Source organism: Oncorhynchus nerka, unplaced genomic scaffold (assembly GCF_034236695.1).
Source record: "Oncorhynchus nerka isolate Pitt River unplaced genomic scaffold, Oner_Uvic_2.0 unplaced_scaffold_712, whole genome shotgun sequence".
NCBI lineage: Eukaryota > Metazoa > Chordata > Actinopteri > Salmoniformes > Salmonidae > Oncorhynchus > Oncorhynchus nerka.
In genome coordinates this window covers 69951-84950 of record NW_027040468.1, presented here as the reverse complement: position 1 = coordinate 84950, position 15000 = coordinate 69951, and the positions used below count along the sequence as shown (strand labels likewise).

The following is a 15000-nucleotide window of genomic DNA, read 5'->3' as shown; positions in this document are numbered from 1 at the left end:
TGGCTTATCGACCCTTACTTACTTCTCCTTCCTGTAAAGTGTGTTGTGGCTTATCTGTGAACATTACATTCCTGTTGATCTGAACCTGAAGGAGTGTAGAGCACCATCAGCCAGGTTCATCTCATTTCTGTCTATATAGAGCTGAGGGTGGTCCAGTTCACCATCGGCCAGGTTCATCTCATTTCTGTCTATATAGAGCTGAGGGTGGTCCAGTTCACCATCGGCCAGGTTCATCTCATTTCTGTCTATATAGAGCTGAGGGTGGTCCAGACACCCTCAGCCAGGTTCATCTCATTTCTGTCTATATAGAGCTGAGGGTGGTCCAGACACCATCGGCCAGGTTCATCTCATTTCTGTCTATATAGAGCTGAGGGTGGTCCAGTTCACCATCGGCCAGGTTCATCTCATTTCTGTCTATATAGAGCTGAGGGTGGTCCAGTTCACCATCGGCCAGGTTCATCTCATTTCTGTCTATATAGAGCTGAGGGTGGTCCAGACACCATCGGCCAGGTTCATCTCATTTCTGTCTATATAGAGCTGAGGGTGGTCCAGACACCCTCAGCCAGGTTCATCTCATTTCTGTCTATATAGAGCTGAGGGTGGTCCAGACACCATCAGCCAGGTTCATCTCATTTCTGTCTATATAGAGCTGAGGGTGGTCCAGACACCCTCAGCCAGGTTCATCTCATTTCTGTCTATATAGAGCTGAGGGTGGTCCAGACACCATCAGCCAGGTTCATCTCATTTCTGTCTATATAGAGCTGAGGGTGGTCCAGACACCATCAGACAGGTTCATCTCATTTCTGTCTATATAGAGCTGAGGGTGGTCCAGACACCATCAGCCAGGTTCATCTAATTTCTGTCTATATAGAGCTGAGGGTGGTCCAGACACCCTCAGCCAGGTTCATTAAAAACCAAAGTCTATCAGAATTCCAGTCATTCCAATAAATATTATACCTCTTGGTCTTCAGGAATAGGACTTGTTAATATGGAAGTATAGATCAGCCTAGTTGTTTAACCCGAGGCCAAACATTCCCTCATTGTGAAAAGTGACTAAGGTCTGAAAGGACAGAGGAAGAGGCTAACATCCTGCTTATCGATCAAACCTAAGGACTTATTAGCCCTGGAGGTCTGATTGGGCTCATTGATTTGAAAAATAATGTAATGGCATAGTTTGAGCACTACTGAAAAGTGTTATTGACACGTGAAACATGCTTGGCATATGCTGCGTTTGTTATAGGCCTGTTGTTGACCTTTTTCGTTGGTGACGCTTTGATATATTGACAATATGCAGCTGTTTTAAAGGGTAAATCCACAGATGAAACAATAACAAAATGGACACTCCGCCTCTGCTTTGGTAAAAAGGCTGAGGGATGGGCCTGGAGAAATGTAACCACTCTCAGGTTAATAGACAGAGCTATGGATGCAAGGACTGACCCTCCATGATGTCACAATGATTGTTTTAACCATGTTATGAGGCTATACAGTGTTTGTTTACATTTACAATGTTTACAAACATGGGGGGGGGACAAGCATATATTTTGGGTTCTGATGGAGTGTGACAGTTGAACTAAACTCATGAGGCATTTATAAGTTATATTATTCAAGAATCAGTGGATATATACAAATATACATTTATAAATACAAAAAATGGATGTAGCAACTACATAATGTCCCTTTAAGTCTATCCAAAGTGTGTGAGTTTGAGCGTGTGTTCATTACACGCACACACACACACCGGCATGCACACGCACACGCACACGCGCGCGCACACACACACACACACACACACACACACACACACACACACGCACACACACACACACACACACACACCGATGTGGCCCTTCCACATACCTGCAGTGAACAACGGTGGCTCCAGTGCTGGGGGCCCTGTCGATGTAGTCCCTGACGGTCCGTACGAACTCGATGAGGGACTGGGTGGTCTCGGGGACCCCGTGGTCTGGCCACACCGTGTAGTGGAAGTGTCTCACCACCCGAGGGAAGCTGGGGCGACCTTCCTGAAGAGACACAGGATGAGGATGTTCAGGACAGGAAATGCAGGGTATCTCCCTTTTGGGGGCTCCGAGTGGCGCAGCGGTCTAAGGCACGGTATCTCAGTGCAGAGACGACACTACAGTCCCTGGTTCAAATCAAGCTGAATCACATCTGGCCGGGATTGGGAGTCCCATAAGGCGAGGCGCACAATTGGCCCAGCGTTGTATATAAATAAATATATATTTAAAAAAATAAAGTGGGACCTCCACACCAGGTCTAGAATGTACTTTGTAGATCAGGATCTAAGCGATGAGAGGATTGAATAGTTTTATCTGTCTTGGTACTGATGGTTTATATAAAAACAGGTTGTCCTGTTGGACTACAGATTTCAATAGAGTGACAGTAACAGAGAAGCTGCCATATTATCTGAGGTGATTGTTTCTGGGGTGATTGTTACTGAGGTGATTGTTTCTGAGGTGATTGTTTCTGAGGCAATTGTTACTGAGGTGATTGTTTCTGAGGTGATTGTTTCTGAGGCAATTGTTACTGAGGTGATTGTTTCTGAGGCGATTGTTACTGAGGCGATAGTTTCTGAGGTGATTGTTACTGAGGTGATTGTTACTGAGGTGATTGTTTCTGGGGTGATTGTTACTGAGGCGATAGTTTCTGAGGTGATTGTTACTGAGGTGATTGTTACTGAGGTGATTGTTACTGAGGTGATTGTTTCTGGGGTGATTGTTACTGAGGCGATAGTTTCTGAGGTGATTGTTACTGAGGTGATTGTTACTGAGGTGATTGTTACTGAGGGGATTGTTTCTGAGGTGATTGTTACTGAGGTGATTGTTTCTGGGGTGATTGTTACTGAGGCGATAGTTTCTGAGGTGATTGTTACTGAGGTGATTGTTACTGAGGTGATTGTTTCTGGGGTGATTGTTACTGAGGCGATAGTTTCTGAGGTGATTGTTACTGAGGTGATTGTTACTGAGGTGATTGTTTCTGGGGTGATTGTTACTGAGGCGATAGTTTCTGAGGTGATTGTTACTGAGGTGATTGTTACTGAGGTGATTGTTACTGAGGTGATTGTTACTGAGGTGATTGTTACTGAGGTGATTGTTACTGAGGGGATTGTTTCTGAGGTGATTGTTACTCACAGAGCTGATCTTGAACTCCCTGATTGTCCATTCAGCCAGGACAGACTCAGACAGCATTTGAACCACCAGGTCTCCATAGTACAGAGGCTCCCGGTCAGCCGGCCAGTAGTGGTCACACTTCACCTGGACGGGGAAAACAATGGCCACGGTTAGACCATTAGATCTCTTGATTTGTTGTCTGACTGACTGACTGACTGACTGACTGGTTGATTAAGGGATTGAGTTATTTATTGAATAGTTCGTTCATTTATTCATTTGTTTGTTTGTTCGTTTGTCCATCCATTCATCCCTCTATCCACCCAAAATGTCCCACACAAAGTAAAGTCCAATAATATCAGACTTATGTCTAATCAAATCAAATTGTATTTGTCACATGCGCCGAAAACAACAGGTTTAGACCTTACCGTAAAATGCTTACTGGCAAGGCCTTAACCAACAATGCAGTTTCAATTTTTTTCTAAACAAACTAAAGTAAAAATAAAAACACAATAAAATAACAATAATGACAGTATACAGCGGGTACCGGTACCGAGTCAATGTGCCGGTTAGTCAATGTAACCGGGTACCGGTACCGAGTCAATGTGCCGGTTAGTCAATGTAACCGGTCAATGCCGGGTTAGTCAATGTAACCGGACCGTCAATCAATGTGCGGTTAGTCAATGTAACCGGGTACCGGTACCGAGTCAATGTGCCGGTTAGTCAATGTAACCGGGTACCGGTACCGAGTCAATGTGCCGGTTAGTCAATGTAACCGGGTACCGGTACCGAGTCAATGTGCCGGTTAGTCAATGTAACCGGGTACCGGTACCGAGTCAATGTGCCGGTTAGTCAATGTAACCGGGTACCGGTACCGAGTCAATGTGCCGGTTAGTCAATGTAACCGGGTACCGGTACCGAGTCAATGTGCCGGTTAGTCAATGTAACCGGGTACCGGTACCGAGTCAATGTGCGGGGGTACCGGTTAGACGCGGTAATTTGTATATGTATTGTAGGGGTAAAGTGACTATGCATAGGTAATAAACATTGAGTAGCAGCAGTGTAAAAACAAAGGGGAGGGGGAGTCAATGTAAATAGTCCGGGTGGCCAATTGATTAATTGTTCTGCAGTCTTATGGCTTGGGGATAGAAGCTGTTAAGGAGCCTTTTGGACCGAGATTTGACACTCCAGTACAGCTTGCCGTGCGGTAGCAGAGAGAACAGTCTATGACTTGGGTGATCAGGCCTACCACCGCTGGGTGATCAGGTCTACTACCGCTGGGTGATCAGGTCTACTACCGCTGGGTGATCAGGTCTACTACCGCTGGGTGATCAGGTCTACTACCGCTGGGTGATCAGGTCTACTACCGCTGGGTGATCAGGTCTACTACCGCTGGGTGATCAGGTCTACCACCGTTGGGTGATCAGGTCTACTACCGCTGGGTGATCAGGTCTACTACCGCTGGGTGACCAGGTCTACTACCGCTGGGTGATCAGGCCTACTACCGCTGGGTGATCAGGCCTACTACCGCTGGGTGATCAGGTCTACTACCGCTGGGTGATCAGGTCTACTACCGCTGGGTGATCAGGTCTACTACCGCTGGGTGATCAGGTCTACTACCGCTGGGTGATCAGGTCTACTACCGCTGGGTGATATGGTCTACCACCGCTGGGTGATCAGGTCTACTACCGCTGGGTGATCAGGTCTACTACCGCTGGGTGATCAGGTCTACCACCGCTGGGTGATCAGGTCTACTACCGCTGGGTGATATGGTCTACTACCATTGGGTGATCAGGTCTACTACCGCTGGGTGATCAGGTCTACTACCGCTGGGTGATCAGGTCTACTACCGCTGGGTGATATGGTCTACCACCGCTGGGTGATCAGGTCTACCACCGCTGGGTGATCAGGCCTACTACCGCTGGGTGATCAGGTCTACTACCGCTGGGTGATCAGGTCTACTACCGCTGGGTGATCAGGTCTACTACCGTTGGGTGATCAGGTCTACCACCGCTGGGTGATCAGGTCTACTACCGCTGGGTGATCAGGTCTACTACCGCTGGGTGATCAGGTCTACTACCGCTGGGTGATCAGGTCTACTACCGCTGGGTGATCAGGTCTACTACCGCTGGGTGATCAGGTCTACCACCGCTGGGTGATCAGGCCTACTACCGCTGGGTGATCAGGCCTACTACCGCTGGGTGATATGGTCTACTACCGCTGGGTGATCAGGTCTACTACCGCTGGGTGATCAGGTCTACTACCGCTGGGTGATCAGGTCTACTACCGCTGGGTGATCAGGTCTACCACCGCTGGGTGATCAGGTCTACCACCGCTGGGTGATCAGGTCTACTACCGCTGGGTGATCAGGTCTACCACCGCTGGGTGATCAGGCCTACCACCGCTGGGTGATCAGGTCTACTACCGCTGGGTGATATGGTCTACTACCGCTGGCGCTCCGGTACCGTTTGCCGTGCGGTAGCAGAGAGAACAGTCTACGACTTGGGGGACTGGAGTCTTTGACAATTTTTGGGGGTTTCTTCTGACACCGCCTGGTATAGAGGTCATGGATGGCAGGAAGCTTGGCCCCAGTGATGTACTGAGCCATACTCACTACCCTCTGTAGGTCCTTACGGTCGGATGCCGAGCAGTTGCCATACCAGGTGGTGATGCAACTGGTGAGGATACTCTCGATGGTGTGGCTGTATAACTTTTTGAGGGTCTGGGAACCCATGCCAAATATTTTCAGTCTCCTGAGGGGGAAGAGGCATTGTCTTTCCCTCGTCACGACTTTCTTGGTGTGTTTGGACCATGATAGTTTGTTGGTGATGTGAACACCAAGGAACTGAAACTCTCGACCAGCTCCACTTCAGCCCCGTCGATGTGAATGAGGACGTGTTCGGTTAATCCCAGTCAAGCCTAATGTCAAGTGCTCAATGATTTAGATTACTGACCATTATCAGGGTTCTTTAGGAACTATTTATTTCTCTGAGTCACTATGGAAACACATCTGTCACCCCCACCCTCCCTCCCTCCCCCGAATCTCCGACTCACCCTTCCCTTCTCGACACACTGCGTCACCATGACGGGCGTTGTATACGTTGTGCTCCCCACCATCCTCCAGAAGTCATCCTTGGTTCCGGGGAGAGGGCCTTGGGTGGCGATGTACTCGCGGCGGAAGTTGTTCCCCTGAAACAGACAGATGGGGATCAGTCAGTCAATCAGTCGTTCAATCATGGGGGAGGAAGCCTGGTTTCAGAGCCTATGGCAAAAAAAACATATTTTGGGATGGTCTTGTAAGTTGAAACCTTATAACAGTGGAGTAAGTGTTGCAAATGCAGATTTATGCTGAAATATGAACCTACAGCCACATCCCACACTCTACTGAGACAAAGACAGTCTGACATATGAACCTACAGCCACTTCTCACACTCTAATGAGACAAAGACAGTCTGAACCTACAGCCACATCTCACACTCTAATGAGACAAAGACAGTCTGAACCTACAGCCACTTCTCACACTCTAATGAGACAAAGACAGTCTGAACCTACAGCCACATCTCACACTCTACTGAGACAAAGACAGTCTGAACCTACAGCCACTTCTCATACTCTAATGAGACAAAGACAGTCTGAACCTACAGCCACTTCTCACACTCTAATGAGACAAAGACAGTCTGAACCTACAGCCACTTCTCACACTCTAATGAGACAAAGACAGTCTGAACCTACAGCCACTTCTCACACTCTAATGAGACAAAGACAGTCTGAAATATGAACCTACAGCCACTTCTCATACTCAAATGAGACAAAGACAGTCTGACATATGAACCTACAGCCACATCTCATACTCTAATGAGACAAAGACAGTCTGAACCTACAGCCACATCTCACACTCTAATGAGACAAAGACAGTCTGAACCTACAGCCACTTCTCACACTCTAATGAGACAAAGACAGTCTGAAATATGAACCTACAGCCACTTCTCATACTCTATTGAGACAAAGACAGTCTGAACCTACAGCCACTTCTCATACTCTATTGAGACAAAGACAGTCTGAACCTACAGCCACTTCTCATACTCTAATGAGACAAAGACAGTCTGACATATGAACCTACAGCCACTTCTCACACTCTATTGAGACAAAGACAGTCTGAACCTACAGCCACATCTCACACTCTAATGAGACAAAGACAGAAATGTGTTCTAAGTACCTGAAGGGAAAAGGCCACACACAGAGAATACAGTTCAATCCTGGCATTTAAAGGTAATTTGTAACATTCCAGCTGACCTGCTCTAATGACCACCGAGGGTGTGGGTCTAACGGGGGGTCCTTAGACACCCCGGTGTCTCTGTCTGATCTAGCTGGAGAGAACACACAGGGACTAACTCATTAGTGTGGAGAGAGAGAGAGAGACAGAGAGAGAGAGAGAGAGAGAGAGAGAGAGAGGAAGAGGAGAGCAGAGGTGTGTGGAAGGAGAGTGTGTGTGTGTGTGTGTGTGTGTGTGTGTGTGTGTGTGTGTGTGTGTGTGTGTGTGTGTGTGTGTGTGTGTGTGTGTGTGTGTGTGTGTGTGTGTGTGTGTTAATGATAACCTCTACTGGGCAGCCCCCCTGAAGCTCATACTGAAACCAATTACCGGATGATTGACACCAGTCACATAATTACTGTACCTTCCTACCGAATCTGTGCCCACCAAACCAGCCCCCTGTGACACACAGTAGTCCTATATGTTTTTAAGAAATCAGGTGTGATATGTCCTTGAAGGTAAAGACATGATCTGGAACTTTGGTGACTGCTAAGTATTTTTGAGAGCTCCCTCTTTGGGCTGGATGTGTCCATGTGTAGTTCATACATGCAGAAAGTACTCTGATCAGAGTTACTGTTTAACCTCTAGTAGCCGTGACCCATAGTTTTAAAGACACGATTTACTGGAAGCTGTGCTGCCGTTTTCACTACATTTCCCCCACGTGGACCCCTGGCAATTCAAGTTCCAGACAATGAGTTTCAGCCTCACCATTTAAGTGCAAGCTAGCAAGATGTAGAGAGAGAGAGAGAGAGAGAGAGAGAGAGAGAGAGAGAGAGAGAGAGAGAGAGAGAGAGAGAGAGAGAGAGAAGAAGGAGCCAGAGAAGCCAGAGAGAAGAAGGAGCCAAGGGGAGCCAGAGAGAAGAAGAAGGAGCCAGAGAGAAGAAGAAGAGGAGCCAGAGAGAAGAAGGAGCCAGAAGAAGGAGCCAGAGAGAGAGAAAGAAAGAGGAGCCAGAGAGAAGAAGGAGCCAGAGAGACGAAGAAGGAGCCAGAGAGAAGAAGGAGCCAGAGAGAGAAGAAGAAGGAGCCAGAGAGAGAAGAAGAAGAAGGAGCCAGAGAGAAGGAGAGAAGAGAGAAGGAGCCAGAGAGAGAAGAAAGTAAAAGAAGAGAGAAGGAGCCAGGAGATAAGAAGGAGCCAGAGAGAAGAAGAAGGAGCCAGAGAGGAAGGAGCCAGAGAGAGAGAGAGAAGAAGAAGAAGGAGCCAGAGAGAATGAGCCAGAGAGAAGAAGGAGCCAGAGAGGGAAGAAGAAGGAGCCAGAGAGAAGAAGAAGGAGCCAGAGAGAAGAAGAAGAAGAGCCAGAGATAAGAAGGAGCCAGAGAGAGAAGAAGAAGGAGCCAGAGAGAAGAAGAAGAAGGAGCCAGAGAGAAGAAGGAGCCAGAGAGAGAAGAAGGAGAGAGACAGAAAGAAGGAGCCAGAGAGAAGAAGGAGCCAGAGAGAGAAGAAGAAGAAGCCAGAGAAGAAGGAGTTTCAAGGAGCCAGAGAAGGAGCCAGAAAGGAAGGAGCCAGAGAGAAGAAGAAAGAAGGAGCCAGAGAGAGAAGAAGAAGAAGAGCCAGAGAGAAGAAGAGAGAGAGAAGAAGAAGGAGCCAGAGAGTAGGAGCCAGAGAAGAAGAGAGAGAGTAAGAAGAAGGATCCAGAGAGAGAGAGACACTGTATATTTATATAATATGACATTTGTAATGTCTTTATTGTTTTGAAACTTCTACATGTGTAATGTTTACTGTTAATTTGTATTGTTTATTTCACTTTATATATTCACTTTATATATTATCTACCTCACTTGCTTTGGCAATGTTAACACGTTTCCCATGCCAATAAAGCCCCTTGAATTGAATTGAATTGAATTGAGAGAGAGACGGACAGAGAGAGAGACGGACAGAGAGACACAGAGAGAGACACAGAGAGAGACAGAGAGAGAGACAGAGAGACAGAGTGAGACACAGATAGAGACACAGAGAGACACAGAGAGAGACAGAGAGACAGAGTGAGACAGAGCAGTGACGTGGTGTACATCTCTGCACATATGTGACGTAATACTCAATTATCGGTGACTACTTTCAGCTAGTGAGCTCTACTTTCAGCTAGTGAGCTCTACTTTCAACTAGTGAGCACTACTTTCAGCTAGTGAGCTCTACTTTCAGCTAGTGAGCTCTACTTTCAGCTAGTGAGCGCTACTTTCAGCTAGTGAGCTCTACTTTCAGCTAGTGAGCTCTACTTTCAGCTAGTGAGCGCTACTTTCAGTTGGTGAGCTCTACTTTCAGCTAGTGAGCTCTACTTTCAGCTAGTGAGCGCTACTTTCAGCTAGTGAGCTCTACTTTCAGCTAGTGAGCGCTACTTTCAGAACTTACTGGTATATAACTGGCATTGATGAAGTCAGAACAGGGGTCATCCTCCAGGTAGGAGAGCTTCACTCTGGTGGAATCATCTAGAACAGAAGAGAGATGTCGTTAGTGTGACTGACTGGGTTCTCCCTCTGAGCTAATGCCTCTAGGCATTGACTGAAGTCTTCAAGTCAAGTCGTCAAGTCGTCAAGAATCTTCAAGTCTTCAAGTCTTCAAGTTTCAGGATTTAACAAACTCATCACCTCAGTTACATTAAAGCTCTGGTAAGAAAATACTGTAAAGGTCTTGGAATCTGTACAGAGGGGTTGAAGATGTTGTTTGCTGCATTGAAGCAAAATGATATTAAAGTAAGGATGCTGCTTCACTTTGTATTGAGCAGTGCCACAGATTGATAGGCCATACTTCACTAATAACTTATACCAAGTAACCCTGCTTTAAATGAATTCACAACTGTAAACGTACATAGTTTGCTGTTTGTGAACGGCAGGCTTGTTCTCCGTTCCACAATTAGACACCTCCAATTGTATTGCCACCTGAACAAACACTTTGAGTCCAGACCAATTATTCCAGACCAATTTAATTAATGTGCTTGAACAACGACAAAGCAGAAACTTAACTTTGAAAAGTAAAATGCACCCTATTCCCAAAACAGAGCCCTGTAGAACTGGTCTAAAGTACTCCACTATTCCCAAACAGAGCCCTATAGAAACTGGTCTAAAGTAATCCACTATTCCCAAACAGAGCCCTATATAAACTGGTCTAAAGTAATCCACTATTCCCAAACAGAGCCCTGTAGAACTGGTCTAAAGTACTCCACTATTCCCAAACAGAGCCCACCTTAGAAACTGGTCTAAAGTAATCCACTATTCCCAAACAGAGTCCTATAGAAACTGGTCTAAAGTAATCCACTATTATAGAGAATAAACTGGTCCTGTAGTGCACTATATAGGGAATAGGACTCTGGTCTAAAGTAGTGCACTATATGGAATATGGGGGAATAGGCTCTGGTCTAAAGTAGTGTACTATATAGGGAATAGGGGGTCTCTCTCTCATTAATCCTTAGATCCACTCTGTGGCCACCACAGGACAGGATGCTGTTGTAACTGCCTCTCTCATTAACTTAGATCCAACAGGGGGTCTCTGGTCATTAATCCTTAGATCCACTCCTGTGGGCTATCACAGGAAGGATGTTGTTGTAACGGCTCTCTCTCATTAATCCTAGATCCACTCTGTGGGAATAGGGCAGTGATGTTGTTGTGGTTCTCTCTCATTAATCCTTAGATCCACTCTGTGGGCTACTCACAGGACAGGATGTTGTTGTAACGGCTCTCTCTCATTAATCCTTAGATCCACTCTGTGGGCTACTCACAGGACAGGATGTTGTTGTAACGGTTCTCTCTCATTAATCCTTACATCCACTGTGGGCTACTCACAGGACAGGATGTTGTTGTAACGGTTCTCTCTCATTAATCCTTAGATCCACTCTGTGGGCTACTCACAGGACAGGATGTTGTTGTAGCAGTTCTCTCTCATTAATCCTTACATCCACTGTGGGCTACTCACAGGACAGGATGTTGTAACTCTCTCATTAATCCTTACATCCACTGTGGGCTACTCACAGGACAGGATGTTGTAACGGTTCTCTCTCATTAATCCTTAGATCCACTCTGTGGGCTACTCACAGGGCAGGATGTTGTTGTAACGGTTCTCTCTCATTAATCCTTACATCCACTGTGGGCTACTCACAGGACAGGATGTTGTAACGGTTCTCTCTCATTAATCCTTAGATCCACTCTGTGGGCTACTCACAGGGCAGGATGTTGTTGTAACGGTTCTCTCTCATTAATCCTTAGATCCACTCTGTGGGCTACTCACAGGGCAGGATGTTGTTGTAACGGTTCTTGCCCCTGTTCTCTGGTAGACGGGCTGCATCCAGAGGCTGGTTACGACCCACATCCTTCAGATCCTGAGGGGGAATAGAAATAATCAATGATTTAGTGAAACAGCTCCATGGGCTAGGGGCCTTGGAAATAAAGCACGGGAGTTTATAAAGAATTGGTTTATAAACTAACACTTCAAAGTTTAAAAACGACTTTAAACATGTTTTTTGTAGATAAGGGGGATCTCTTATCAGATAATAATTTCTGAAGTTCTTTTTTGTTTACCTCAAACTCTTCTGACAGAAGATAGTTGGAGTCTGCCTGTAGCTTAGTGAGGTGGGATTCAAAGTGGGCTGCTTTGACGGGGCTGAGAGGAGACAGACAGACACATCTTAGAGAAATGATCTACGAGAATGTAAATGATTCATGAGACTTGTAAATGTAAATGTAAAACAACGTTTATGGAAACAGGATTTATTGTGATTTATTTAGGGCAGATAATAGGACTTGTAATACTACTTGGTCGTCCTATTTAGTTCAGGATTTATAGAGACAGAAGATAACATGGAGGGTGTAATAGACGCACCTTGAGATGCGTCGGTTGAAAATAAAAGAGAAGTAGAGTGTAAGATTAGACGGCTGTGTTCTGTTAAACACATTTCCTTTTATCTTGTTACACACTCCATTTTGTTTCGCCACCAAGAGATTCAAAACTCCATTTTGTTTACTAAGAGATTCAGAACTCCATTTTGTTTGCTACTAAGAGATTCAGAACTCCATTTTGTTTCCGCGACTAAGAGATTCAGAACTCCATTTTGTTTCGCGACTAAGATATTCAGAACTCCATTTTGTTTCTTCGTGACTAAGAGATTCAGAACTCCATTTTGTTTCGCGACTAAGAGATTCAGAACTCCATTTTACTGCGACCAAGAGAGAGAACCCATTCAGAACTCCATTTTGTTTCGGCGACTAAGAGATTCAGAACTCCATTTTGTTTCGCGACTAAGAGATTCAGAGTGCCCTCTCCTCACACACTAATCTTGTTACTTCCTCCACAGACCTACGCCACTCTGCTGAAATGACCTTTAAATTACATTTCCTCGTTTAATTGAATTGAACCTTTATTGAACCAGGTTGTCCCATTGAGGGGCTGAAGACCTCTTTCACAAAGAGACCTGAACATGTAATTACATTTTTACTACAACTCTGAAGGTTCATTCATTTCCCAGACTGTCTGTTGGTGGTGGACCTATGTTTAGATACTGAGTGTTTGGTGCACAGACAGTGTGAGGTAGACAGGAGTTCACTGTGTTGTCCATCCCTCTCAGCAGTGACTGACCACCCAGGGATCAATGATGGTAGTCCCTCCCTGTGTCAAGGCCTGCTGACTGATGAGTGACAAACCAGGGATCAGTATGATAGTCCCTCCCTGTGTCAAGGCCTGCTGACTGATGAGTGACAACCCAGGGATCAATGATGGTAGTCCCTCCCTTGTGTCAAGGCCTGCTGACTGGTGAGTGACAAACCCAGGGATCAATGATGGTAGTCCCCCCTGTGTCAAGGCCTGCTGACTGGTGAGTGACAACCCAGGGATCAATGATGGTAGTCCCTCCCTGTGTCAAGGCCTGCTGACTGATGAGTGACAAAAACCAGGGATCAATGATGGTAGTCCCTCCCCTGTGTCAAGGCCTGCTGACTGGTGAGTGCAAACCCAGGGATCAATGATGGTTGTTCACCAACAGAACAGAGTGGTTTAAACCCTTCCTGTTATCGATCTGCAACAACCTAGTGGATGATTGCATCCATTATTTCAGCACAAACCCACACGCATGCACACATGAGAGCACGTACACACACACATCTATTTTTAGAGACAGGAGAATGACATCTCTCTCTGTCCCTTCACTCATACTGATCAAGGTTCCCTGCAGTCAGTGTGACGATGGACAGAAAAAAATTGGATGGCATCAGAGAAGAAGTGACGAGAGAAGGATGGAGAGAGGGAAGGATGGAGAGAGGGAAGGATGGAGAGATGGAAGGATGGAGGATGGAGGGAAGGATGGAGAGAGGGAAGGATGGAAAGATGGGAAGGATGAAAGATGGAAGGATGGATGGAGAGGGAAGGATGGAGAGAGGGAAGGATGGAGAGAGGGAAGGATGGAGAGAGGGAAGGATGGAGAGGGAAGGATGGAAAGATGGAAAGAAGGATGGAAGATGGAAGGATGGAAAGATGGAAGGATGGAGAGATGGAGACATGGAAGGATGGAGAGAGGGAAGGATGGGAGAGATGGAAGGATGGAAAGATGGAATGATGGAGAGAGGGAAGGATGGGGGAGGGAAGGATGGAGAGAGGGAAGGATGGATGGAGAGATGGAAGGATGGAAAGATGGGAAGGATGGAGAGATGGAAGGATGGAGAGAGGGAAGGATGGAGAGATGGAAGGATGGAGAGAGGGAAGGATGGAAAGATGGAAAGAGAGGGAAGGATGGAGAGATGGAAGGATGGAGAAAAGATGGAAGAGGGAAGGATGGAGAGAGAGGAAAGGATGGAAAGAGGGAAGGATGGAGAGATGGGAAGGATGGAGGGAGGGAAGGATGGAGAGAGGGAAGGATGGAAAGATGGAAAGAGAGGGATGGAGAGATGGAAGGATGAGAGAGGAAGGATGGGAGATGGAGAGATGGAAGGATGGAGAGAGGGAAGGATGGAGAGATGGGAAGGATGGAGAGATGGAAGGATGGAGAGATGGAATGATGGAGAGAGGGAAGGATGGAGAGAGGGAAGGATGGCGAGAGGGAAGGATGGAGAGAGGAAGGATGGAGAGATGGAAGGATGGAAAGATGGAAGGATGGAGAGATGGAAGGATGGAGGGGAGGGAAGGATGGAAGAGGAAAGGATTGAAAGGATGGAGAGAGGGAAGGATGGAAAGATGGAAAGAGAGAAGGATGGAGAGATGGAAGGATGGAGAAGATGGAGAGATGGAAGGATGGAGAGAGGATGGAAGGATGGAATGATGGAATGATGGATGGAGAGGGAAGGATGGCGAGAGGGAAGGATGGCGAGAGGGAGGGATGGAGAGATGGAAGGATGGAAAGGAAGGATGGAGAGATGGAAGGATGGAAAGATGGAAGGATGGAAAGATGGAAGGATGGAGAGAGGGAAGGATGGAGAGGGAAGGATGGAAAGATGGAAAGAGGAAGGATGGAAGATGGAAGGATGGAGATGGAAGGATGGAGAGATGGAGGATGGAAGGATGGAAAGAGGGAAGAAGGATGGAGAGATGGAAGGATGGAGAGATGGAATGATGGAAGGATGGAGAGGAGGGAGGATGGGAAGGATGGAGAGATGGAA

The 15000-nt window shown here is 46.6% G+C and overlaps 1 protein-coding gene across 1 annotated transcript in view; it reads right to left on the bottom strand.

The window, feature by feature from the left end:
* The window catches only part of LOC135571179 (receptor-type tyrosine-protein phosphatase beta-like), a 25442-nt gene extending 13042 nt beyond the window's left edge, over positions 1-12400 (bottom strand). The window contains exons 1-8 of the mRNA XM_065016966.1: positions 12396-12400; positions 12239-12298; positions 11938-12019; positions 11648-11738; positions 9779-9855; positions 6180-6314; positions 3150-3272; positions 1858-2021 (exon numbers count right to left, since the gene is read on the bottom strand). Coding sequence (XP_064873038.1) covers positions 1858-2021; positions 3150-3272; positions 6180-6314; positions 9779-9855; positions 11648-11738; positions 11938-12019; positions 12239-12298; positions 12396-12400 — 737 coding nt within the window. The remainder of the gene's footprint in view (positions 1-1857; positions 2022-3149; positions 3273-6179; positions 6315-9778; positions 9856-11647; positions 11739-11937; positions 12020-12238; positions 12299-12395) is intronic.
* Positions 12401-15000: the final 2600 nt, after the last annotated feature.